Genomic DNA, 26815 nt, shown 5'->3' with positions numbered 1-26815 from the left:
TAGTAGAGACAAGGTTTCACCGTGTTAGCCATGATGGTCTCGATCTCTTGACCTTGTGATCTGCCTGCCTCAGCCTCCCAAAGTGCTGGGATTACAGGCATCAGCCACCGCGCCTGGCCAGGGCATTTTTTTTTTTTTTTTTTTAATGCTCTAAAATCCAAAAGCATTTACAAAAATTTATTCTTTTTAAATAATAGAAATGGAGCCTTGCTATCTTGCCCAGGCTGGTCTCGAACTCCTGGGCTCAAGCAGTCCTCTTACCTCAGCCTTCTAAAGTGCTGGGATTACAGGTATGAGCCCCACTGTGCCTGGCCAAGAAAGTTTTTTTTTTTTTTTTTTGAGACAGAGTCTCGCTCTGTCACTCAGGCTGGAGTGCAGTGGCACGATCTCGGCTCACTGCAGCCTCCCGCTCCGGGGTTCAAGCTATTTATTCTCTTGCCTCAGCCTCTTGAGTAGCTGGGACTACAGGCGCTTGCCCACCACACCCAGCTAATTTTTTGTATTTTTAGTAGAGACGGGGTTTCACAGTGTTAGCCAGGATGGTCTCGATCTTCTGCCTTAGTGATCCGTTTGCCTTGGCTTCCCAAAGTGCTGGGAATACAGGCATGAGCCACCCCACCTGGCCAAAAGCATTTATTTTGAGAATCTCATGGGCTCCAGAGACAGAAGATAAGGAGGTTTTATTTTCCAATCCAGCAGATTCTAGGCTCTCCATATTCTCAGTTCTTTGCAAATTGTGCAGTTCTTTCTTCTGCATATCTCTCATGTTACTTTATCACAGTTAATTTATGCTATTCAGCTAACAGCGAAATGGCATCCCATAGACTTCACAAACTCCATTCACAGCATCAACTTGGCAGCTCATTCTGCTTGGCTTATCAGATTGATTGATGGCTCTTCTCTGATCCTCTAACTCCTTCTTCTAGACCTTCACCTCTCTAGATCTTCCCGTGATTTCATTATGGTCTAATTCTTGTAGCTCCTTCCTATTCCCTAACACTCAGGTGACTTTGCTGTCCTGACTGAACCTTGCTTAATACAGAAATTTGTACTCAGAAATACAGTGCAATAATACAAACCTAGAATGTGACACTGGCTTTAGGATCAGATAGCAGGCAGAGGCCGAACGGGTGGCAAGAAGCCTGTTGGTGGAGGCTGGAACAATGGGGGAAATTGCTATTAGAATCTGGGAAAAATATGACCGACATCATGTATTAATACATGTAGAATAACTGGCAAAAATACGACCGTCGGTAACAACTGGTGTATCTAAGGAGATTTCTAGGCATTGTTTTGGGGATGTGAATTGGCCTCTGAACAGGGAGTTCTTGAGGTGGTATATGGGAAGCTGTTATCTGAATAGCTGTCTCTGATGCTTAGCCAACAGTGGTTTGGGGCCATTGTTGGTCAGCAAGGGCAGTGTTTGGGAAGAAAGCCAGACATAGAGCAGAGGACAAAGTGGATTCTGACAGACATCTGTGAATCTGTCTCTAAGTGTGAAAAGATCATGAAAGTCATCAAAGGGTATTCATCAGTGCCTCACTCTGCTTTCCAAATCTTGTTCCATTTTTGTCCCGCTCGTAACCCAAACCATGTAGAGAAAAGACTTCTGGGAAACACTGTTACTACCGTAACCAAACTGACTCAGTAAAATCTGTCACAGAACCACATCAAATATTGAAAATTTAAAATTGACAACAGTGTGAAATCTGTTTTTAAATCATTTTTATTATAAAATGTACATAAGTGGCCGGGCGCGGTGGCTCAGGCCTGTAATCCCAGCACTTTGGGAGGCTAAGACGGGCGGATCACGAGGTCAGGAGATCGAGACCATCCTGGCTAAGACGGTGAAACCCCATCTCTACTAAAAAATACAAAAAACTAGCTGGGCGAGGTGGTGGGCACCTGTAGTCCCAGCTACTTGGGAGGCTGAGGCAGGAGAATGGCGTAAACCCAGGAGGCGGAGCTTGCAGTGAGCAGAGATCGCGCCACTGCACTACAGCCTGGGCGACAGAGCGAGACTCCATCTCAAAAAAATATATATATATATATACACATAAGATGTACCATGTAAAGCAATTTTAAGTGTAGAGTTCAGTGACATTAAGTACATTCACATTATTATGAAACATTCTCACCAACACTTGTTACTTTCTGTTTTTTTTTTTCCCAAGATGGAGTCTCACTCTTGCCGGAGTGCAGTTGCCTGGTCTGGGCTCACTGCAGCCTCTGCCTCCCGGGTTCAAGCAATTCTCCTGCCTCTGCTTCCCGAGTAGCTGGGATTAGCTGAGATTACAAGTGTGTGCCACCACGCCTAGCTAATTTTTGTATTTTTAGTAAAGACAGAGTTTCACCGTGTTGGTCAGGCTGGTCTTGAACTCCTGACCTCATGATCTTGGCCTCCCAAAGTACTGGGATTACAGGCCCCCCTCTGTTGTTTGTTTTTGAGACAGGATCTTGCTGTGTCACCCAGGCTCAGGCTGGAGTGAAGTTGCATAATCTTGGCTCACTGCAACCTCCACCTCTTGGACTCAAGCCATTTTCCTGCCTCAGTTTCCCAAGTAGCTGGGACTACAGGTACAAATGCGTGCCACCATGCTAATATTTTATATTTTTTTTTGTAGAGATGGGGTTGGCCAGGCTGGTTTCAAACTCCTGAGCTCAGGCAATCAGTCCGCCTCAGCAGCCTCCCAAAGTGGTGTGGTGGGATTATAGGCGTGAGCCCCTGCGCCTTGCCAGATTTTTTGTTTTAGAAAATGGCCTTCCTAATGATTATGAAGTGGTATCTTGTGGTTTTGATTTGCATTTTTGTAATGATTAGTGATGTTGAGCATCTTTTCACGTGCTTATTGGTCCCTTGTGTATTTTCTTGGGAGAAATGTCTGAATATTCAAGCCTTTTGCCCATTTTTTAGTTGGATTTTTTTTTGTTTTTCAGTTTGTAGGATTTCTTTATATACTTTGAGTATTAACTCCTTAGATAGATATTTGCAAGTATTTTCTCCTAATGTGTAGGTTGTCTTTTCATTCTCTTGATAGTGTTGATATTGTTACTACTGAGAGGTGGGTTTTTTTTTGTTTTTTAGGTTTTTTTTTTTTTTTTTTTTGGAGACGGAGTCTCACTCTGTTGCCCAGGCTGGAGTGCAGTGGCATGATCTTGGCTCACTGCAACCTCTGCCTCCCTGGTTAAAGTGATTCTCCTACCTCAGCCTCCGAGTAGCTGGGATTACAGGCGTACGCCACCACGCCCGGATAATCTTTGTATTTTTAGAAGAGACAGGGTTTCGCCATGTTGGCCAGGCTGGTCTCTGTTTCACATGTCCGTGTGAAGAGATCACCAAACAGGCTTTGTGTGAGCAACGTGGCTGTTTATTATTGTACACCTTGAAGGTGAAGTTAATTAAGTTGTGTTGTGGGGTTTGAGAGCTGGAATCGAATTTTTGTTGTGGGGTTTGAGAGCTGGAATCGAATTTTTGGAGCTTTTTCTAATGCCCGGAGGGGATTGGATAATAAAATGCATGTTGAGAATAAGATGGCCTTCTGGCCCCTCTGGGTCTAGGGTGGTAAAGCGTCTAAAGATTGCTGCTAAGCGGGCCATGAACTGGGCTGGGTTCTTTACCTTGAGTAGTTTCTTTAAGTTTGTCATAATTAACAGCTTTGTAAGCTGCCTTTTTAAGCGCTTCAACTAGGCAGGAAACCATGTAATCTCGCCTAGCTATACCTGGGGAATCTGCCTGATAGTTCCATTGGGGATCTTCCTGGGGAACTGCTCTAATGCTTTTCTGGAGGTCTGGCTCATGAAGCTGGCGGTTATCGGCATGAGATTGGGCTAGAGAAAAAACTTTCCCGTTCATCTGGGGAGAGGGTAGAAGTTAGGATGACATTTAAGTCACTCCAGATTAAATTGTAGGACAGAGTTAGATATCGGAATTCCTGTATATATTTAGTGGGGTCTGATGAGAAAGAGCCTAAACGCTGGCTGATTTGGGAGAGGTCTGTTAGAGAAAAAGGCACATGTACCCTGACTATGCCTTCAGCTCCAGCCACCTCTCTAAGAGGAAATTATTGGGCAGGCAGGGGAGGGCTAGTCGCAGAACGAAACTGTAAGCCAGACCAGGTGTGAGGAGGGGAGATGATAGAAGGATTATAGAGTGGGGGAGCAGAGGCTAAGGAAGAATTGGGACCTGGCTTGACCTGGCGAGGAGCAGCCTGGGAAGAAGGGGAAAGGTGAGATGAGTCCGTAGAAAAGAAGGATTCAAAGGACTCAGAGCTTGGGGTGGAGACTGAAGGAACAGACAGGAGAGAAAGAAGAAAGATTTGGGATGAGTCTCACTGGGAGCAGAGACTAGGGAGGGACCAATGTGTAAAAAAATGCCTGGATGTCAGGCACTTCAGACCATTTGCCCATTTTTCAACAAAAATTATCTAGATCTTGTAGAATAGACAAATCAAAAGTGCCATTCTCTGGCCACTTGGAACTACCATCGAGTTTGTACTGGGGCCAAGCAGTATTGCAGAAGAAAATAAGATGCTTACATTTTAGGTCAGGCGAGAGCTGAAGAGGTTTTAAGTTCTTGAGAACACAGGCTAAGGGAGAAGAAGGAGGAATGGAGGGTGGAAGGTTGCCCGTAGTGAAGGAGGCAAGTTTAAAGAGAAGGGTAGAAACACGGAGAAGGGGGTGGGGAGCAGTCCTGGATTGCAACGTGGGTGAGCAGCCAAAGCAGGCATCCCCACAATTGACTTGCCACCAAGGGAACATGGGTGAATGATCAAGGCAGGCGTCCCCGTGGAGATGAGACACCAGTGGAACGTGGGTGAATAATCAAGAGAGGCATCCCCGTAATGATTAAACACCAAGGTAAGGCTGCCTTCCCGAGTCCATGACTGGCACCGGAGTTTTGGGTCCATGGATAAAACGTGTCTCCTTTGTCTCTACCAGAAAATGAAAGGAATTGAAATTAAGAGAAGGGAGAGATTGAAGGGTGGCACCAAGATGGAAAGGAGAGAGAAAGAGGTTGAGGGATAATGAGAGAGGTTGGAGAAGAGAGTAAAGAGAGGCCGCTTACCCGATTTAAAATGGGTGAGATGTTCCTTGGACTGGTTGGTCTGAGGACCCTAGGTCGTAGGTGGATCTCTTCACCGAGTGAGGATGAGGACAGCGGACTGGTCTCCCGGAGTCCGCCTGACCCGGGTCTTCGGCGGTCTTCGGCACCAAATGTTTCACATGTCCACGTGAAGAGATCACCAAACGGGCTTTGTGTGAGCAACATGGCTGTTTATTTCACCTGCAGGTGGGCTGAATCCAAAAAAGGAGTCAGCAAAGGTGCTGGGATTATCATGAGTTCTTACAGATTTTGGGATAGGTGGTGGAGTTGAAAGCAAGGTTTTGGGGGTAGGGGGTGGATCTCACAAAGTACATTCTCAAGGGTGGGGAGAATTACAAAGAAACTTCTTAAGGGTGGGGGAGATTATAAAGAACATTGATCAGTTAGGGTGGGGTAGAAACAAATATCAATGGTGAAATGTCATCAGTTAAGCTATTTTCACTTCTGTGGATCTTCAGTTGCTTCAGGCATCTGGATGTATACGTGCAGGTCACTGGGGATATGATGGCTTAGCTTAGGCTCAGAGGCCTGACAGTCTCAAACTACTAACTTCAAGTGATCCATCCGCCTCAGCCTCCCAAAGTGCTAGGATTACAGCGTGAGCCACTGCTCCCGGCCTTATATGCCATCTTGAGAAGGCTAAGGGATGCCTGGATAGCTAGTAAAACATTATTTCTGGGTGTGTCTGTGAGGGTGTTTCTGGAAGAGGTTAGTATTTAAATCAGTAGATTGAGTAAAGAAAGATCAGCCCTCACCAGTGTGGGCCAGCATCATCCAATCAGCTGAGGGCCTGAATAAAAACAAAAAGGTGGAGGAAGGGAAAATACTGCCTCTCCTTGAGCTGAGACATTCTTTTTCTCTTTTCCTGGGACATCAGAGCCACTGTTCTGGCATTTGGACGCTGGTAATACTGCCTCACCTCCACCTCTGATTCGTAGGCCTTTGGACTCTGACTGGATTACACTATAAGCTTTTTGTGAGCCAGTTCTTATAATAAATCTCTTCATATATATATATATGCATATATATATGAGAAGAGTTTATATATATGTGATTGTTTCTGTTTCTCTGGAAAACCTGAACTAATACTTTGTTCAAAAGTTGAGGCAAAATAAAAACGTTTCCAGATAAGCAAATACTGAGAGAATTTTTTAGCAGGCTTGCCTTACTAAAGGAAGTCCCTCAAGCTGAAACGATATGGTACCAGATGGTAACTTGAAGAAAAAGAAGAGCAGAAGTTAATTTCAGAGGTAAATATGAACGACAATAAATGTTTCTTTTATTATCTTAACTGAATCAAAGGCATTTGCCAGCTGGGCATGGTGACTCCTGTAATCGCAACACGTTGGGAGACTGAGGCAGCTTTGCTTGAGCCCCAGAAGTTGGAGGTTGTAGTGAGCTATGTTTGTGCCAACCCACTCTAGCCTGGGTGACATAGTAAGACACTAAGACACTGTCTCAGAAAAAAGGGGATTTCTCATAAGACGATAATTATAAAACTGTTTAAGATACGAGAAGGCAATATAAAAGGAACAGAAGAACAAAAGATATGAGACAGAGAAAGCATATAGAATGAGAGACATGTCTAACAGTGACAGTGAATTGTTGACATAAAGATACATGTATAGATTAATGGAACAGTATTGAGAATCTAGAAATAATGCCGACATTTATGGTCAAGTGATAGTTGATTAAGGTACTAAAGCAATTCAGTTGGGCAAAAAATTGTCTTTTTTTTTTTTTTGAGACAGAGTTTCACTCTTGTTGCCTAGGTTGGAGTGTAGAGGCATGAACTCGGCTCACCGCAACCTCCTCCTCCTGGGTTCAAGTGATTCTCCTGCCTCAGCCTCTCTAGTAGCTGGGATTACAGGCATGCAGCACCACGCCCGGCTAATTTTGTATTTTTAGTAGAGATGGGTTACTCCATGTTGATCAGGCTGGTCTTGAACTCCCAACCTCGGTGATCCACCTGCCTTGGCCTCCCAAAGTGCTAGGATTGCCGGCATGAGCCATCGCACCCAGCCCCATTTGCTTTAAAGACTGTTTGAAATGGGACTAGGTGCAATAGCTCACGCCTGTAATCCCAGCACTGTGGGAGGCCAAGGTGGGAGGAGCGCTTGAGTTTAGGAGTTTAAGACTAGCCTGGACAACATAGTTAGACCTTGTCTCTACTAGAAAATTAAAAAAAAAAAAAAAAAAAAAAGCCATACGTGGTGGCACACACCTGTAGTTCCCGCTTCTCAGGAGGCTGAGGTGGGAGAACTGCTTGAGCCTGGGAGGTCAAGGCTGCAATGAGAGGTGATTGCACCACTGCACTCCACCCTGGGTGACAGAGTGATACCCTGTCTCAAAACAAACGCAAATGTAGGCCGAGTGCAAGGGCTCATGCCTGTAATCCTAGCCGCCTGGGAGGCCAAGGCAGACAGATTGCTTGAGTCAAGGAGTTCAAGACTATCCTAGGCAACATGACGAAACCCCTTCTCCATAAAATATAGACAAGATAGCTGAGCATGGTGACATGTACCTGTAGTCCCAGCCACTTGTTAGGGGGCTGAGTTGGGATGATCATTTGAGCCCAAGAAGTCGAGGCTGCAGTGAGCCATGATAGTGCCACTATACTCCAGCCTCAGTGACAGAGTGAAACCTTGTCTCAAAACAAAACAAATGGTGGTGAAACAATTGCATTATATACATGCAGACCAGATGAAGTTGTGCTCTCACCTCATACCACATACAATAATTAACTCAAAATGAATCTTAGACTTAAGCGTATAAGCTAAAACCATAAAACATTTTTTTTCTTTTTTTGAGATGGAGTCTCACTCTGTCGCCCAGGCTGGAGTGCAGTGGCACGATCTCAGCTCACCGCAACCTCTGCCTCCTGGGTTCAAATGATTCTCCTGCCTCAGCCTACCAAGTAGCTGGGGATTACAGGCGCATGCCACCATGCCTGGCTAATTTTTGTATATTTAGTAGAGACAGGGTTTCACCATATTGGCCAGGCTGGTCTCGAACTCCTGACCTCGTGATCTGCCCGCCTTGGCCTCCCAAAGTGCTGGGATTACAGGCGTGAGCCACCCCACCTGGCCAAAACTTCTAAAATATAGGAGAAAATTTTTATGAAATTGGATTAGGCAAAGGCAAAGGAGTTTTTTTGTTTGTTTTTTGTTTTTGGAGACAAAGTCTCGCTCTTGTACCCCAGGCTGGAGTGCAATGGCACAGTCTCAGCTCACTGCAACCTCTGTCTCCTGGGTTCAATCGATTCTCCTGCCTCAGCCTCCCGAGTAGCTGGGATTACAGGCGCCTGCCACCACGCCCAGCTAATTTTTGTATTTTTAGTAGAGACGGGGTTCCACCATGTGGCCAGGCTGGTCTCGAACTCCTGACCTCAGGTGATCTACCCCTCCTTGGCCTCCCAAATTGCTGGGAGTACAGGCATGAGCCACCGTGCCTGGCCCAGGAGTTCTTGTATATGACATCAAAAGCATGACACATCAAGAAAAAAAATTGCACTTTATCAAAATTGAAAACATTAGTGTATCAAAAGACACCATTAAGAAGTAGAAAACGGGGGCCGGGTGCGGTGGCTCAAGCCTGTAATCCCAGCACTTTGGGAGTCCGAGATGGGCGGATCATGAGGTCAGGAGATCAAGACCATCCTGGCTAACACGGTGAAACCCCGTCTCTACTAAAAAATACAAAAAACTAGCCGGGTGAGGTGGCAGGCACCTGTAGTCCCAGCTACTCAGGAGGCTGAGGCAGGAGAATGGTGTGAACCCGGGAGGCGGAGCTTGCAGTGAGCCGAGATCGCGCCACTGCACTCCAACCTGGGCCACACAGCAAGACTCTGTCTCAAAAAAAAAAAGAAGAAGTAGAAAACACAGTCTGGGTGACATGGAAGAAAGTATTTGCAAATCAAATAATCAAATCATTTATATAAAGGGCTATTCAAAATATATGAAGAAGGCCAGGTGTGGTGGCTCATGCCTGTAATCCCAGCACTTTGGGAGGCTGGTCTCAAACTTAGGGACTCAAACAGTCCACCTACCTCAGCCTCCCAAAGTACTGGGATTACAGGCGTGAGCCACCACGCCTGGCCACAGTGTTTTTTAAACAAGAAATTTTAGGCCGGGCTTGGTGGCTCACGCCTGTAATCCCTGCACTTTGGGAGGCTGAGGCAGGTGGATCACTTGAGGTCAGGAGTTAGAGACCAGCCTGACCAACATGGTGAAACGCCGCCTCTACTAAAAATAAAAAATTAGCTGGGCGTGGTGGCGCATTCCTGTAATCCCAGCTACTTGGGAGACTGAGGCAGGAGAATCACTTTAACCAGGGAGGCAGAGGTTCTAGTGAGCTGAGATTGTGCCATTGCACTCCAGCCTGGACAACAAGAGCAAAACTCTGTCTCAAAAACAAACGAACAAAAAAACCAAGAAATTTTATGTGGTGAACATCCCTTGAAATAAATGGACTATAATCTGGATCTCCAAAGTTTTGTTTTTTCAAATATTTTAATTGATATTTTATTTGTTGTAGTATAATTCAGTCTGTCTGTTGTGCTATCATTCATATCGTATTTGCTGATTGGGTAACATTCAGTGTATTAAGTATTTTTTTTGCATTTTTTTGCAAGGCAGTCTGCTATAGAGATACATCGTGAAAAAGCCACAAAAGGCTGCTAGGAATTTACAGTCAAAAAGAGGGGAGGGATTAGAGTACTTCCAGATTCCTGACATATAAATAACATTCATTGATTCAGCGATTCCTAGGCACTGTGTGGGTTGCTGACTATATTGTGGTGACAAAACAGACAAGGTCCCTTTCCTCTCAGAGCTTGCAGTCTGGTAACACCAACGTAGAACTGGTATTCTGAGCTTTGGGATGAGGTTTCATAGGAGAAGGAACAGTCACATCCAGTTAACGAGATTGAGAAAGACATCATGGAATAGGTAGTAAGTGCAGTGGACATTAATCTCTTTGTATTGACGGAGTAGTCAGGTTTCATTGCACAGGTACTCTAAAGAAAATAGCATGAACAAAAAAGCAAGAGCTTGTTTGAGGAGAAGCAAATGGTCCTCAGGTGCTATCTTACTTGTTTTCCCCCTGTTGGTTAGACTTCACTATATATCATTAAATAAAAGATGCCGTGAATTATAAACTAGAACATTATTTTATACACAGATGCTTTTGATTTTTAATTGTAAGATGGATCCTGATTTCACAGATGCTAGAATGCGAAAATACTTGTGCCTTTAAAATTTCTGTGGTAAAATATACGTAACATAATATTTACCATCTTAACTGTTTTTAAATGTACATTACACAGTTCAGTAGTGTTAAGTACATTCACAGTGTTGTACAAGAAATCTTCAGAACTCTTCATCTTGAAAAATGAAACATTTTTAAGATAAAAATAGGCCGGGCGCAGTGGCTCACGCCTGTAACCCCAGCACTTTGGGAGGCCGAGGCGGGTGGATCATGAGGCCAAGAGATCGAGACCATCCTGGCCAACATGATGAAACCCCGTGTCTACTAAAACTACAAAATTTAGCTGGGCGTGGTGGCGCTTGTCTGTAATCCCAGCTACTTGGGAGGCTGAGGCAGGATAATCGCTTGAATCTGGGAGGCGGAGGTTGCAGTGAGCCGAAATTGCGCCACTACACTCCAGCCTGGTGACAGAGCGAGACTCTGTCTCAAAAAAATAAAAAAATTAAAAAAGTATGGTAGTCTCCCTTATCCATGGGGAATATGTTCCAAGACCCCTGGTGGAAGCCTAAAATTGCATATAGTATAGAACCCTATATATACTATTATTTTTTTCTATACTTATATACCTATGATAAGGTATGCTTTATAAATTAGGCACAGTAAGAGATTAACAAAAATAATAAAATAGAACAATTGTAACACTATACTGTAATAAAGTTGTGTGAATGTCTCTTTAACCTGTTTTCAGACTGTGGCTGACCATGGACCGTAGAAAGGAAAACTACTGATAAGGGGGGATTTAGTAAGTTTAGCTGCATATATTTTAGTAAGTTTAGCTGCCTATGTATTAGTAAGTTTAGCTGCATATGTCAGAGACCCAAATTAAAATTGGCTTAAATATTTATGTTTTATTTTCTCTCATGAAGTCCAGATGTAGACAGTTTTTGCTGGCATGGTATCCCTGCAATCATCTGCAGACTTTTTATAGTTTTCTGCTTGTCTTTGAAACTGTGGCCTTCAACTTCATGATACAAGATGCAGTTCCAGGCATCCTAATCCTATTCTAAGCAGCAGAATTAAGAAAGGGAGAAAGAAAAAGGACATACCCTCTCTCTTTAAGTACTCTCTTGAAATTGTACATAGCACTTTTTCTTACAACCTGCTGGTCAAGACTCACTGAATCATGCCTAGCTGCAAGGGGAATAGTCTTCCCACACAGCCATGTGCTGGCTAAAAATTGGGAATTCTGTATATAATCTGTAAAGCTTGAATAATTATAGGTCAGATCTTATACTTGGTAGATTTAATTTAAATTAAATCTACTTTAGTACTTGGTAGATTTAATTTAAATCTACTTTAGTACTTGGTAGATTTAATTTAAGCAGTAGGGGTCACTGTTGAACAAGTATTTCTTTCTTTTTTTTTTTTGTTTGAGACAGTTTCATTCTGTTGCCCAGGCTGGAGCTCAGTGGCGCGATCTTGGCTCACTGCAACCTCTGCCTCCTGGGTTCAAGCGATTCTCATGCCCCAGCCTCCCAAGCAGTTGGGACTACAGGTACACGCTACCACACCGGGCTGATTTTTGTATTTTTTAGTAGAGACGGGGTTTCACCATGTTGGCCAGTCTGGTCAACTCCTGAGCTCAAGTGATCCGCCTGCCTCAGCCTCCGAAAGTGCTGGGATTACAGATGTGAGCCACTGTGCTTGGCCATTTCTTTCCTATTTTTTTTAATGTATTTTTTCAGACATGGGGTCTCGTTATCTTGCCCAGGCCGGACTTGAACTCCTGGGATCAAGTGATACTCCCCTTCAGCCTACCAAGTAGCTGGGACTACTGGCACACACCACTGCGTCTGGCTCTTTCCTAGTTTCTTTGTTCAACCTGTCGGCCCTTTTCCATCCAACCGCTGGTTTTAGAGCCTCCTGAAGTGGTTTCTTGGGTCCTGTTTATTTACTAAGCATTTAAATTAAATGTATTATGTTAGTAAACAGATCCCTCGAATACGTCAAACAGAGATTTAAAAACTGATAGGAAAGGCAAAAATAATATGCGTGCGTGCGCGCACACACATACAAGCTGTTAATATTCAGTAATTCTATTAGATGATATAATTCTAAATTGGAACAAGTGGCTTCAAAGTTGTTTCCTCAGCTATGTAAGTTATAGAAAAACAATTATAATTTTATATAAATCAACAGTATATTATTGTATACAAACCACGTTGCTTCACTTTTTAAAAACCAATATATTTAAGAACATTCTACCCCTAGAAATCTAAAAACCAATATATTTAAGAACATTCTACCTCTAGAAGTCATGGCTATTGCAGTGTCTGCTTGCATGTTTAGGTGATACTGTCCTTTGAAACAATAAGAAGAGAAGAATCTAGTTACTCCCATGTTTTTCCGCTGATTGCTTCCTTGTAATTGTTTATAGATAGATTACAGAAATATATCATGATACGTCCAGTGTTAATATAAAACCAGATTACACCTAAGAATGTTAAACATTTGAGTAGTTATTTCCTCTACAACTGTTACATTGAAAATCCTTCACAAGATTGTTGTAATTTGTTATAGCCTTGATCTAAATTGTTTTGACTCCTTTTATATTTTTGAATGAGAAACATAGAGTTTGGATTCAACTGAAATATAAAATAGTAAAATATGTAAAACACATATTCTATTGCTTTTGTGAAATATTTGGTTTATAAACAATAGCATGAACAGGAGCAGAAACCATTTGGGTTTCCTAGAAAACATCTAGTGTTATTGTGTCTACTTTTAGGATTATTATTATTATTATTATTATTATTTTTGTTTTTCAGACGGAGTCTTGCTCTGTCACCCAGGCTAGAGTGCAGTGGCCGGATCTCAGCTCACTGCAAGCTCCGCCTCCTGGGTTCACGCCATCCTCCTGCCTCAGCCTCCTGAGTAGCTGGGACTACAGGCGCCCGCCACCTCACCCGGCTAGTTTTTTTTTGTATTTTTTAGTAGAGACGGGGTTTCACCGTGTTAGCCAGGATGGTCTCGATCTCCTGACCTCGTGATCCGCCCGTCTCGGCCTCCCAAAGTGCTGGGATTACAGGCTTGAGCCACCGCGCCCGGCTGGATGATGATGATGATGATGATGATGATGATGATGATTATTATTATTTTGTGAGACAGAGTTTCTCATTGTCCAGGCTGGAGTGCAATGATCTCAGCTCACTGCAACCTCTGCCTCCCGGGTTCGAACAATTCTCCTGTCTCAGCCTCCTGAGTAGCTGGGATTACAGGCGCGCACCACCACGTCCTGCTAATTTTTTGTATTTTTAGTAGAGACGGGGTTTCACCATGTTAGCCAGGCTGGTCTCGAACTCCTGACCTCATGTGATCTGCCCACCTCGGCCTCCCAAAGTGCTGGGATTACAGGTGTGAGCCACTGTGCCTGGCTTTAGGATTATTTTCTAATGTCTATTGCTGTGTCACTTTAAGTGATAATATTCTGGTTATGTGTTATTTTCTCCTGAGATCCTGAATCTACTTCATCTGATCTATTGGTTCTTAAACTTTAGGGTACATCGGTATCACATAGAGGTCTTGTTAAAATAGAGATTGCCCCGCTTTCTGTCCTGTCCACCTACCCCCAGTCTTTGATTCTACAGGTGTAGGGAAAATCCTGAGAATTTTCAATTCTTTAAGTTCCGGGTTGATGCTGATACTCATGCTCAGGGGACCATCCCTTCTTAACCACTAATCTGGTTCTTTCTTACAAAGCTGGAGTTAGGATACTTACGTGCAGAAGAAAGGGGAGGGAAATACCAATCTGGACAGATGTCTTACACATAATGGCATTTCCCAAATGGTTCCAGGGTGCTGTTTCTTTTTCCCTTCACTTTAATGCTCCTACAGAGGCAGCAGCATTCTTAGTTTATATAGACCAAAGCAAGGGAGGAAATTAACTGTTGTGATTTTTTTTTTTTTTTTTTTTGCTTCTTTTTTTGTTTTTGTTTTCGTTTTCGAGAAGGAGTCTAGCTCTGTTGCCCAGGCTGGAGTGCCATGGCATGATCTCCACTCACTGCAACCTCTGCCTCCCAGGTTCAAGCGATTCTCCTGCCTCTGCCTCCCAAGTAGCTGGGATTACAGGCATGCACCACCACGCCTCGCTAATTTTGTATTTTTAGTAGAGACGGGATGTCTCCATGTTGGTCAGCTGGTCTCGAACTCCTGGCCTCAGTTGATCCGCCCGCCTTGTCCTCCTAAAGTTACAGGTGTGAGCTACCATGCCTGACGCTTCTTTGTTTTATATGTGAAATTGTAGAAGTCGTGTGAACAACATATAACGTTTTTTTATTTTCCATTATTATGTATATTCAAGTGAACATAGTGCCTTATTAGGTGAGATGCGGCATTTAAAACTTTGTTTTCTAAAATTAAAATGATTAAGTTTTACTTTTTGTGGATTTGGGTTGGACATAGTCCTAGTAGATTGAGTGTTTGATAGAATATTTAAAATAATTTTTTGTGCATGAAACAAAGTTTTGACTGCATCTTTTTTTTTTTTGAGATGGAGTCTCGCTCTGTCGCCCAGGCTGGAGTGCAGTGGCACAATCTCAGCTCACTGCAAGCTCCGCCTCTCGAGTTCATGCCGTTCTCCTGCCTCAGCCTCCTGAGTAGCTGGGACTATAGGCGCTAGCCACCATGCCCAGCTAATTTTTTGTATTTTTAGTAGAGACGTGGTTTCACTGTGTTAGCCAGGATGGTCTCGATCTCCTGACCTCGTGATCCGCCTGCCTCAGCCTCCCAAAGTGCTGGGATTATAGGCGTGAGCCACTATGCCTGGCCTCGAGTGCATCTTGACTGTGACTTATCACAAGAGGTTAGATATGGAATTTTCTTTTTTTTTTTCCCCCAGAGGTGGGGTCTCACAGTTTTGTCCAGGCTGGAGCAGTTGTGCAACCACTGCTTGATGCATCCTTGACCTCTTGGTCTCAAGCTATCCTCCTGCCTCAACTTCCCAAGGTACAGGGATTATAGGCACAAGTCACCTGACTCAGCCCAAAATCTGAAAGAATTTGAGTGCTAACATGACACCACTATGGAAAATTCTGACCAGGCATGGTGGCTTGCACCTGTAATCCCAGCCTTTGTTTTTTTTTGTTTGTTTGTTTTGTTTGTTTTTTTTGAGACAGAGTCTCGCTGTGTTCCCCAGGCTGGAGTGCAGTGGCCTGATCTCAGCTCACTGCAACCTCCATCTTCTGGGTTCAAATGATTCTCCTGCTTCAGCCTCCCAAGTATCTGGGATTATAGGCACCCACCACCATGCCTGGCTAATTTTTGTATTTTTAGTAGAGATGAGGTTTCATCATGTTGGCCAGGATGTTTCAAACTCATGACCTCAAGTGATCTGCTGGCCTCAGCCTCCCAAAGTGCTGGGATTACAGGCATGAACTGCTGTGCCCAGCCTAATCCCAGCAATTCGAGAGGCTGAGGCAGGAGGATCTGTTGAGCTCAGGCGTTCAAGACTAGCTTGGGCAACATAGTGAGATCCCGTCTCTACAATAAATACAAAAATTAAGCGTAGCACATTTCTGTAGTCCTAGCTACTCAGGAGGCAGAAGGGGGAGTATTGTTTGAGTCCGGAGGTCAAGGCTGCAGTCATCTATGATAGGAGCACTGTACTCCAACCTGGGCAACAGAGTGAGACCTTGTCTCAAAAGTAAGAACATGTAAACATATTACAACTTTGTGTATTAGTGCCTGTGAGTGCACCCAAAGAATAATGACCATAGCGATACAGTATCTTCGAAACCATGTTATTTAAGAACATTAGAAGAACCTGACTGGGCACAGTGGCTCACTTATGTAATCCCAACACTTTGGGAGGCTGAGGCAGGAAGATCACTTGAGGCCAGGAGTTTCAGACCAGCTTGGTCAACATAGTGAGACTCCATCTTTTTTTTTTTTTTTTTGGAGACGGAATCTCACTCTGTCGCCAGGCTGGACTGCAGTGGCATGATCTCGGCTCACTGCAGCCTCCGCTCCCAGGTTCAAGGGATTCTCCTGCCTCAGCCTCCCGAGTAGCTGGGACTACAGGTGTGTGTCACCATTCCCAGCTAATTTTTGTATTTTTAGTAGAGACTAGCTTTCACCATGTTGACCAGGATGGTCTCGATCTCTTGACTTCGTGATCCCACCTGCCTTGGACTCCCAAAGTGCTGGGATTACAGGCGTGAGCCGCTGCGCTCGGCCAAGACGCTGCGCTCGGCTGAGACGCCACCTTTTGTGTGTGTGTGTGACACAGCCCTCAGGAGATCCTGAGAACATGTGCCCTGTGAGACTCTCTCTCTACCAAGAAATAAACAATAAAAAAGACAAACCCAACCTTGTTTAGAGAGAAATGTAATGGTTTAGTTTTGAAAGACTGCCTTCTGAGGAGGGATTGGTTTTTTTTTTTTCTCCTAAAAAATGTAATTGTCAAACCTGACAAAATCAAGAAATGGGGAAAGGATTCCCTATTTAATGGGCTGGGAAAACTGGCTAGCCATATGTAGAAAGCTGAAACTGGATCCCTTCCTTACACCTTATACAAAAATTGATTCAAGATGGATTAAAGACTTAAATGCTAGACCTAAAACCATAAAAATCCTAGAATAAAACCTAGGCAGGTACCATTCAGGACATAAGCATGGGCAAGAACTTCATGACTAAAACACCAAAAGCAATGGCAACAAAAGCCAAAATTGACCAATGGGATCTAATTAAACTAAAGAGCTTCTGCACAGCAAAAGAAACTACCATCAGAGTGAACAGGCAACCTACAGAATGGGAGAAAATTTTTACAATCTACTCATCTGACAAAGGGCTAATATCCAGAATCTACAAAGAACTTAAACAAATTTACAAGAAAAAAAAAACCATCAAAAAGTGGGCAAAGGATATGAACAGACACGTCTCAAAAGAAGACATTTATGCAGCCAACAGACACATGAAAAAATGCTCATCATCACTGGCCATCAGAGAAATGCAAATCAAAACCACAATGAGATACCATCTCATACCAGTTAGAATGGCTATCATTAAAAAGTCAGGAAACAACAGGTGCTGGAGAGGATGTGGAGCAATAGGAACACTTTTACACTGTTGATGGGACTGTAAACTAGTTCAGCCATTGTGGAAGACAGTGTGGTGATTCCTCAAGGATCTAAAAGTAGAAATACCATTTGACCCAGTCATCCCATTACTGGGCATATACCCAAAGGATTATAAATCATGCTGCTATAAAGACACATACACACATATGTTTGAAGCTGGAAACCATCATTCTGAGCAAACTATCACAAGGACAGAAAACCAAACACCACATGTTCTTACTCATAGGCGGGAATTGAACAATGAGAACACTTGGACACAGAGTGGGGAACATCACACACCGGGGCCTGTCGTGGGATGTGGGGAGAGGGGAGGGATAGCATTAGGAGATACACCTAATGTAAATGACGAGTTAACGAGTTAACGGGTGCAGCACACCAACATGGCACATGTATACATATGTAACAAACCTGCACGTTGTGCACATGTACCCTGTAACTTAAAGTATAATGAAAAATATATAATTGTCAGTCACTAGCATTTCTAGTAGTCTGTCTGTTGCACTGAAACCTGTTAAATGATTGAACTTTTTGTTACGAAGTATTGTTGCTTTTTTAACAATCTTTGTTCCAGTTTCTTTTCATTTCACTGTCCCTGTTAATCTTACAGAGACCTGTATCATCTTTTACTTGGACCATAATTTTAATGGATTCCTAATTTTATTTCCTTGCTACTAGTCCAGAGTTCAGTGTCTTTAGGATTCTCTTCCCTATGTTGTTGTTTCACATTTCTAACCTGTATACAGGTTTCCTTCATGGTGTAGTCCCACCATCCATTTAATAAACCATTATTATTATTATTATTATTTTTTTCTGAGACAGGATCTCACTCTGTCGCCCAGTCTGGAGTGCAGTGGTGTGAACATGCTCCACTGCATCGTTGACTTCCTGGGCTCAAGTGATCCTCCCACCTCAGCACCCCTAAGTAGCTGGGACTACAGGTGTACACCATCACATCTGATTGATTTATTATTTATAAATCTTTTTACATCTTTTTTCAAGATGAGATCTCACTATATTGCCCAGGCTGGTCTTTGAACTCCTGAGCTCCAGCCATCCTCCCACCTTGGCCTCCCAAAGTGCTGGGCTTGCAGGCATGAGCTACCACTTGCAGCCAATGCCTGGTTAATTTTTGTGTTTTTGTAGAGAGAGGATTTTGCCATGTTGCCCAGAGGTAGATTTATTGATTTCCTACCATGTGTCAGGTTCTGTGCACAACCCTGAAAATATGGCAGACGTAACAGGCATGCTCCCTGCCCTCACAGAGCTTTCCATTTATCTGGAACGTAGGTTATTGTAATCATTAGAAAATACTTATGCCAGGCTCGGTGGCTCACACCTGTAATCCTAGCACTTTGGGACACTGAGGTGGGAGGATCCATTGAGCTCAGGAGTTTGAAACCAACCTGGCCAACATGGTGAAACCTCGTCTCTACTAAAAGTACAAAAATTAACCAGGTGTGGTGGCAGGTGCCCATAATCCCAGCTACTCAGGAGGCTGAGGCAGGAGAATTGCTTGAACCTGGGAGGTGGAGGTTGCAGTGAGCTGAGATTGTGCCGCTGCACTCCAGCTTGGGCAATAGAGTGAAACTCTGTCTCGAAAAAAAAATCAGTAGTAAAATTATTCTTTAAATGAGATTGAGGAGCAGTGCATTTTATCTGTGACTTCCCTACCATATCTGCTTTCTCTTCATTACTTCTACTTTGAATCTCCATGAGATACCAGGATCTTCATGTATGACTCCATTTTATTTTTCCCAGCTGATTTCTGGCCTTCTTTTAAGACTCAAATTAGATACACATCCAGGTAGAATTCATTGTGCCATTCTTTGTTCTCTCTTATATCTCTTGTCATCTATCTATAGTAATTAGTAAATTATTTGCTTGCTTTTGTTTTCTTCATTGTAGTGCAAAAGCTTCTTAAGGACAGAGATAGTGTCTTATTTTCTTTTTATCCCATTGTCTAGAAAAGTGCCTGATAGGGTATTCAGTAATGTTTATTGCATGACCTTAAGAGGAATTTCTGCAATACTTAATAGCAGCGATGGAACATATTTCTCTCAGCTTTGGTCATGTGTATGTGCCATTTTTATTGGGCTTTTGATTGTGTATGGTATTTGATTTTTTATATAGCTTACTAGACAAGCTTATAGTCATGATCTCCTTTGTGGCAAAAATGGTGGCTCTCATTAAAAGTACCCATTGTGGGCCGGGCGCGGTGGCTCAAGCCTGTAATCCCAGCACTTTGGGAGGCCGAGACGGGCGGATCATGAGGTCAGGAGATTGAGACCATCCTGGCTAACACGGTGAAACCCCGTCTCTACTAAAAAGTACAAAAAACTAGCCGGGCGAGGTGGCGGGCGCCTGTAGTCCCAGCTACTCGGGAGGCTGAGCCAGGAGAATGGCGTAAACCTGGGAGGTGGAGCTTGCAGTGAGCAGAGATCCGGCCACCGCACTCCAGCCTGGGTGACAGAGCGAGACTCCGTCTCAAAAAAATAAAAATAAAAAAAATAAAAGTACCCATTGTGAGTAATTTGATTATTTTGTTAAATGATCACTTGAGTGCATGAAGAATGCTATGGTGGCAGTTATGAAGCACTATTGGTTTTCTGCACAATATATAAACATGAAAGAGAATATTTTCCTTTTTTAACTTTTATTTTTACTGAGATGGAGTCTTGCTCTGTCACCCAGGCTGGAGTGTAGGGGCGCCATCTCAGCTCACTTCAAGCTCTGCAGCCTGGGGTTCAAGTGATTCTCATGCCTCAGTCTCCCGAGCAACTGGTACTACAAACGTGTGCCACCACACCCAGGTAATTTTTTTGTATTTTTAGTAGAGATGGGGTTTCGCCATGTTGGCCAGGCTGGTCTCGAACTCCTCACCTCAGGTGATCCACCCATCTCAGCCTGCCAAAGTTCTGGGATTACAAGTGTGAGCCGCTGTGCCCGGCCAAAAGAGAATAGTTTCTATTCCAGATTTCTGAACATCTCCTTGAACAAGTAAATGTGAGCCAAGTTTGGGGAGTCACCTTCTCTTAATGGCATATTAAAATAGTCACTCCATAGTGATGTGAGCTGAACAGTAAACCTTTTTTTTTTTTTTTTTTGGAGAGGGGTTCTCACTCTCTCGCTGAGTCTGGAATGCAGTGGTGTGATCTCGGCGCACTGCAACCTCCACTTCTCTGACTCAGGCAATCCTCCCACCTCAGCCTCCCACGTAGCTAGGACCACAGACGCACACCACTATGCATGGTTAATTTTTTGTGTTTTTTGGTAGAGACAGAGTTTGGACATGTTGGCTGGGTACGGTGGCTCTTGCCTGCAATCTCAGCACTTTGGGAGGCCAAGGCAGGTGGATCACGAGGTCAGGAGTTCAAGACCAGCCTGACCAAGTTGGTGAAACCCCCGTCTGTATTAAAAATACAAAAATTAGCTGGGGGCCATGGCAGGCACCTGTGTAATCCCAGCTACTCGGGAGGCTGAGGCAGGAGAATCACTTGAACCCAGGCGGCAGAGGTTGCGGTGAGCCGAGATCGCACCACTGCACTCCAGCCTGGGTGACAGAGTGAGACTCAGTCTCAAAAACAAACAAAAAGTAGCCGGCCATGGTGGCACGCACCTGTAACCCCAGCTACTCAGGAGACTGAGGCAGGAGAGTCGCTTGAAACTGGGAAGCAGAAGTTGCAGGAGCTGAGCTCATGCCACTGCACTCCAGACTGGGCAACAGAGCAAGACTCTGTCTCAAAAAAAAAAAAAAAAAGTTTCGCCATGTTGCCTAGGCTGGTCTTGAACTCCTCAGCTCAAGCAATGCACCTGCCTCAGCCTCTGAAAGTGCTGGAATTACAGATGTGAGTTGCTCTGCCCGGCCTCTGAGCAGTAGACCTTTGGTAACTAACCTTCCTATCTGTAAAGTGAAGATAATAGGGATGGTATGAAGATTAAAACCATTAATATGTGAAAACACCTGAAACAGTATCTGATACTTAATGTATCCTGACTGCTATTAGTTCTTTTTCTTTGGAGACAGGGAATGAATTAAATGCCTCAAAGATCTTTTTCATCTTAAAGAGTCTCCAAAATTATGACTTTGGTTTATGATACCCACTGTATTTTTTTTTACCTCTTTCCTGAGAGCATTGCCTCTAAACTATTGAGTTGAACATTCTGTAATAAAATATTAAGTAACACTTGACACTCTGATTTTGTTTTTGCAGATGTTCTCAAATAGTGATGAAGCTGTAATCAATAAAAAACTTCCCAAAGAACTCCTGTTACGGTGAGTCTGAATACTAATTTTAGGTGTTTTTTTGTGTGTATGTCATATTTGTCTGTTTAAATTTTTTTTAACTTTTTGCTAATTTTCATATATGTATAGTATCTGTATCTGAATTTTTAAATTTGATTGCTTTGAACAATCTTACTCTACATTTTTTAGATGTCAATCAAGATATTTCAAAATTTAGTACCAACTTTTTCTGTTCCAACTTGTACTAATATGATTTTATGTACATATTTTCCCTTTTCTTTATTCTTGTATGTACAGTAATGTAGGTTTTTTGTTTGTTTGGTTTTGAGACAGGGTCTTGCTCTGTCACCCAGGCTGGAGTGCAGTGGCACAATCATGGCTTACTGCACTTACTGCAGCCTCGACCTCCCAGGCTCAAGCAGTCCTCCCACCTCAGCCTCCTGAGTAGCTGGGACTACAGGCACATGTCACCATGTCTGGCTTTTTTTTTTTTTTTTGAGATGGAGTCTCGCTCTGTCACCCAGGCTGGAGTGCAGTGGTGCAATCTCAGCTTACTGCAAGCTCTGCCTCCCGGGTTCACGCCATTCTCCTGCCTCAGCCTTCCAAGTAGCTGGGACTACAGGTGTCCGCCACCATGCCCGGCTAAGTTTTTTGTATTTTTTAGTAGAGACAGGGTTTCACTGTGTTAGCCAGGATGGTCTCGATCTCCTGACCTTGTGATCTGCCTGCCTCAGCCTCCCAAAAGTGCTGGGATTACAGGTGTGAGCCACCGCGCCTGGCTCTAACTTTTTCTTTCTTTCTTTCTTTCTTTTTTTTTTTTTTCAATTTTCTGTAGAGAGAGGTGATCTCACTGTGTTGCCCAGGATAGTCTTGAGCTGCTGGACTCAAGCAGTCCTCCCACATCGGCCTCTCGGGGTGCTAGGATTACAGACTTGAGCCACTGTACCCGGCCTACAGTAGCTCACTTAAGGTTCACTAAGATTTAGGAAAATTACTTGAGTCTGGTAACTGGCCCTACTGTGTTATGGTTTACATTTTTAGTTTTTATTACTTCTAGAATTTTTCATTTTCACCATGAAACTCAAAATTCCATACCATGGCCTACAAAACCCCTCATGATTAGAAAGGGGTATAACGTAAATACATAAACTGGTTTCTGTTTTTAAATAATTAGTCTGACTACCATGCAAAGACCAAATTGCGGGATAGGAGTGGGGAGCGGTAGGAAGCCTTTTAATTAAATAAATCCATCAGAGAGATGAGGGTACTATAGGTAACATTTTCTGAAATTCTTTAGACTGTAGCATTGCCTACTCGTGTTCTTTCTAGCTTTTGTCATCATTTCTAACCTCACTCTAGTACATGTTGATGAGCTATAAGGTGCACAGTTACCACACAGATGACATTACAAGTGAAGTTAGATGAGGAGAGACTTCTAAATCAACCAGACTTTGCTATCACAAACAAGTCATAAATCTCAGTAGTTTTTTTCTCCAAGAATGAGGGCAGGTGTACGACATACCAAGCCAGGTCACCTAAGTGATCTTTGATACAGCTTACATTTATATTATAATATAAATTATATATATTATACATAATATATAAAATTATTATATAATGTAATATTATATATAATATTTAATATATATAATGTAATATTATATATAATATTACATTACTTATATTCCATTGCCTGAAGCGAGTCACATGTCCAAGCCTAATAGTGATGGAGTGAGCAAGTATATGGGAGGGGTATATGAACATATGTAAACAGTCCTGTAGGTACCATATGAACACACAGTCACATATGAACCTTCTCTCCTTAATTCTGCCTGTACTCTTCAGTCTTCAACGTGGACTACAATGTAGAGTTATGTAACGAATTTCCAGCATGACCTCTGCCTCTCATCTAAAAGAAGATATGTGCCTGTTTTCTCAAGTTGGAACATTGGAGATATTTTATCTATAGCAACATTTTTATCATTGAGAGCTTGATTTGAATTTATATGTGTTATATTGGAATAACTCTTATATACATTATAGGTTAAATTGGTTCCTTTCTAAGCCAATCAGGGAATCTAACTACCATTTATTATATAATTTCTATGGGGGAAATGAACTTGAAATCCAAACAACCAATTCTGAACTTAATGTTGGAAACAAGTCCTTCCTCAGTTGGACGCCAAGTGAAATTAATATCCTGGAAAGGAAGGAAACAGATTTGACACCACAAAACACTTAATACTTATGAATGTATTTAAGTATACAAAACATTGGTTTAAGTATGTAAAATAGTTGGTTGAAATTTTGAAATTTTGTTCAAAACCCATGATGAAACCTTGCCATGTTACAAAAAAAAAAAAGCAAAATTTGTTTAAACAATTAAAGCCAAATAGCACAGAGGCTTTTTTGATATCTTTGACATTTACTAGATAGAAAACAATTGATCAGCATAAATTTTAATAAATTCACTTTGGGGCATTTGTAATTTTTTTTTTTTTTTTTTTTTTGAGACGGAGTCTCGCTCTGTCGCCAGGGCTGGAGTGCAATGGCGCGATCTCGGCTCACTGCAAGCTCCGCCTCCCGGGATCCCGCCATTCTCCTGCCTCAGCCTCCTGAGTAGCTGGGACTACAGGCGCCCGCCATCGCGCCCGGCTAATTTTTTTGTATTTTTAGTAGAGACGGGGTTTCACCGTGTTAGCCAGGATGGTCTCGATCTCCTGACCTTGTGATCCGCCCGCCTCGGCCTCCCAAAGTGCTGGGATTACAGGCGTGAGCCACCGCGCCCGGCTGGCATTTGTAATTTTAAAAAATTCATTGAGTTTAATATATCTTTAAAAGTTTGGCCGGGCGCGGTGGCTCAAGCCTGTAATCCCAGCACTTTGGGAGGCCGAGACGGGCGGATCACGAGGTCAGGAGATGGAGACCATCCTGGCTAACACGGTGAAACCCCATCTCTACTAAAAAATACAAAAAAAAAAACACTAGCCGGGCGAAGTGGCGGGCGCCTGTGGTCCCAGCTACTCGGGAGGCTGAGGCAGGAGAATGGCGTAAACCCGGGAGGCGGAGCTTGCAGTGAGCTGAGATCCGGCCACTGCACTCCAGCCTGGGCGACAGAGCCAGACTCAGTCTCAAAAAAAAAAAAAAGTTTAAGTAATGGTTCAAAATTACTTTAAAATATGTGGTTTTTATGACTGGAACAGTAGATGCCTCTGGGAAGGATAACTGGGTAGTAGGAAGATAAGAAAAACTGACTTTTCAGTAGGCTTTTCTGTATCTTTTTTTTTTTAGATGTTCTTATTTTTAAGTTTTCATTTTGAAATAGTGTCATACTTAAACAAAAAGTTCTAAAAATAGGACAGAGAATTTATACTTCAGCTTTCTCAATTAACATCTTATATCTCAACAATATCAGTTATCAAAATCAGGAAATTAACATTGAGATTTCCCATCTTTCCTTTCGGTCCTTGAGCACAGGGGGATGAGGTCGTGAAAACAAGGTCTTGGTGAGGTGCTGCCATTTCATCCATCTTCGGTCTCTGCGCCTTTCTCAGAGCTTCCAGCAGCGCTATGTTGGGCCAGAGCATCCGGAGGTTCACAACCTCTGTGGTCCGTAGGAGCCACTCTGAGGAGGGTCCTGGGAAGAATTTGCCATTTTCAGTGGAAACCAAGTGGGCGTTACTAGCTAAGATGTGGTTGTACTTTGGATCAGCATTTGCTACACCCTTCTTCTAGTAAGACACTAATTGCTTAAATCATAAGGATGTTTCAGTTCATCCATTTAACAGATACGAAGAGCATTTTAAGAGATGTAGCCCCCTGGAAATGGATCAAACTCTAACTCATATGGCATACTAGATATGTTTGTCAATAAACTTATGACATGAAAAAGAAAAAGGAGATTAGCATTGAAACAGGACTGTTGGATGGGCACAGTGGCTCACACTTAAAATCCCAGTACTTTGGGAGGCTGAGGTGGGCAGATCACACGGTCAGGAGATTGAGACCAGCTTGGCCAACATGGTGAAACCCCATCTCTACTAAAAATACAAAAATTAGCCAGGCGTGGTGGCACGTGCCTGTAATCCCAGCCACTCAGGAGGCTGAGGCAGGAGAATCGCTTGAACCCGGGAGGCAGAGGTTGCAGTGAGCCAAGATCACGCCACTGCACTCCAGCCTGACAACAGAGCGAAAAAAAAAAAAAAACAAACAAAAACCCCAGAAATTAGCTGGGCATGGTGGCAGTGGGTACTTGTGATCCCAGCTACTTGGGAGGCTGAGGCAGGAGAATCGCTTGAACCCAGGGAGGCAGAGGTTGCAGTGAGTGCCATTGCGCTTCAGCCTGGGTGACAAAATGAGACTGCATTTCAAAAAAAAAAAAAAATAAGGCCGGTCGCAGTGACTCATGCCTGTAATCCCAGCACTTCGGGAGGCTGGGACAGGCAGATCACGAGGTCAGGAGATCAAGATCATCCTGGCCAACGTGGTGAAACCCCGTCTCTACTAAAATACAAAAAAAAAAAAATTAGCCAGGCGTGGTGATACGCGCCTGTAGTTCCAGCTACTTGGGATGCTGAGATGGGAATCGAACCCAGCAGGTGGAGGTTGCAGTGAACCAAGATCACGTGCCACTGCACTCCAGCCTGGTGACAGAGCAAGACTCAAAAAAAAGAAAAAAATAAAAAAGCTCTGTGAACTAATCTACAAATCTTATTCAAGTTCTTCAACTGTACGGTAGTATTCTTTTTTTGGCACAGGATTCAGTCCAGGATTACACATTACATTAAATTGTTATGCCTCCTTGCTCTTCTAAGAACAGGATTTTATCCACAGCTTCAACAGAGAAGCAGGAAATACAGCAGAATTTCCTGCTGAATACAGAAAAGTCTCCTTCTGTCACTGAAGCTGGACTGCAGTGGTGCAAACACAGCTCACTGCAGCCTTGACCTCTCAGCCTGAAGTGATCCTCCCATTTCAGCCTCCCAAGCAGCTGGGACTACAGGTACATGCCACCACACCTGCCTAATTTTTAAATTTTCGTAGAGATGGGGTATCGCTGTGTTACTCAGGCTACTCTTAAATTCTGGCCTGGCTAATTTTCTTATTTTTTTTATACAGATGGGG

The 26815-nt window shown here is 43.2% G+C and overlaps 2 protein-coding genes and 1 long non-coding RNA gene across 8 annotated transcripts in view; all 3 read left to right on the top strand.

The window, feature by feature from the left end:
- Positions 1-26815, top strand: part of FBXL20 (F-box and leucine rich repeat protein 20) — a 168795-nt gene that overhangs the window by 43957 nt on the left and 98023 nt on the right. For all 6 annotated transcript variants that reach the window (XR_013406658.1, XM_077971497.1, XM_015119529.3 and 3 more), the window contains exon 2: positions 21660-21721. Coding sequence is in view for 5 of the 6 variants with exons in the window: in XM_077971497.1 (XP_077827623.1) it covers positions 21660-21721 (62 nt within the window). In the remaining variant the exon portion in view is untranslated. The remainder of the gene's footprint in view (positions 1-21659; positions 21722-26815) is intronic.
- On the top strand, positions 124-4942 carry LOC144335666 (uncharacterized). The gene is made up of 2 exons (XR_013406715.1): positions 124-508; positions 3271-4942. It is a non-coding gene; the product is annotated as an uncharacterized LOC144335666 (long non-coding RNA).
- LOC114673147 (cytochrome c oxidase subunit 7C, mitochondrial-like) lies at positions 25135-25588 on the top strand. The gene has a single exon (XM_077971524.1). The coding sequence runs from the start codon at positions 25262-25264 to the stop codon at positions 25424-25426; it is 165 nt and encodes a 54-aa protein (XP_077827650.1). The 5' UTR covers positions 25135-25261; the 3' UTR covers positions 25427-25588.

This window comes from Macaca mulatta, chromosome 16, assembly GCF_049350105.2.
Source record: "Macaca mulatta isolate MMU2019108-1 chromosome 16, T2T-MMU8v2.0, whole genome shotgun sequence".
NCBI classification, from domain to species: Eukaryota; Metazoa; Chordata; class Mammalia; order Primates; family Cercopithecidae; genus Macaca; species Macaca mulatta.
The sequence above is the reverse complement of the archived record's forward strand: the minus strand, read 5'-3'. Positions and strand labels throughout refer to the sequence as shown.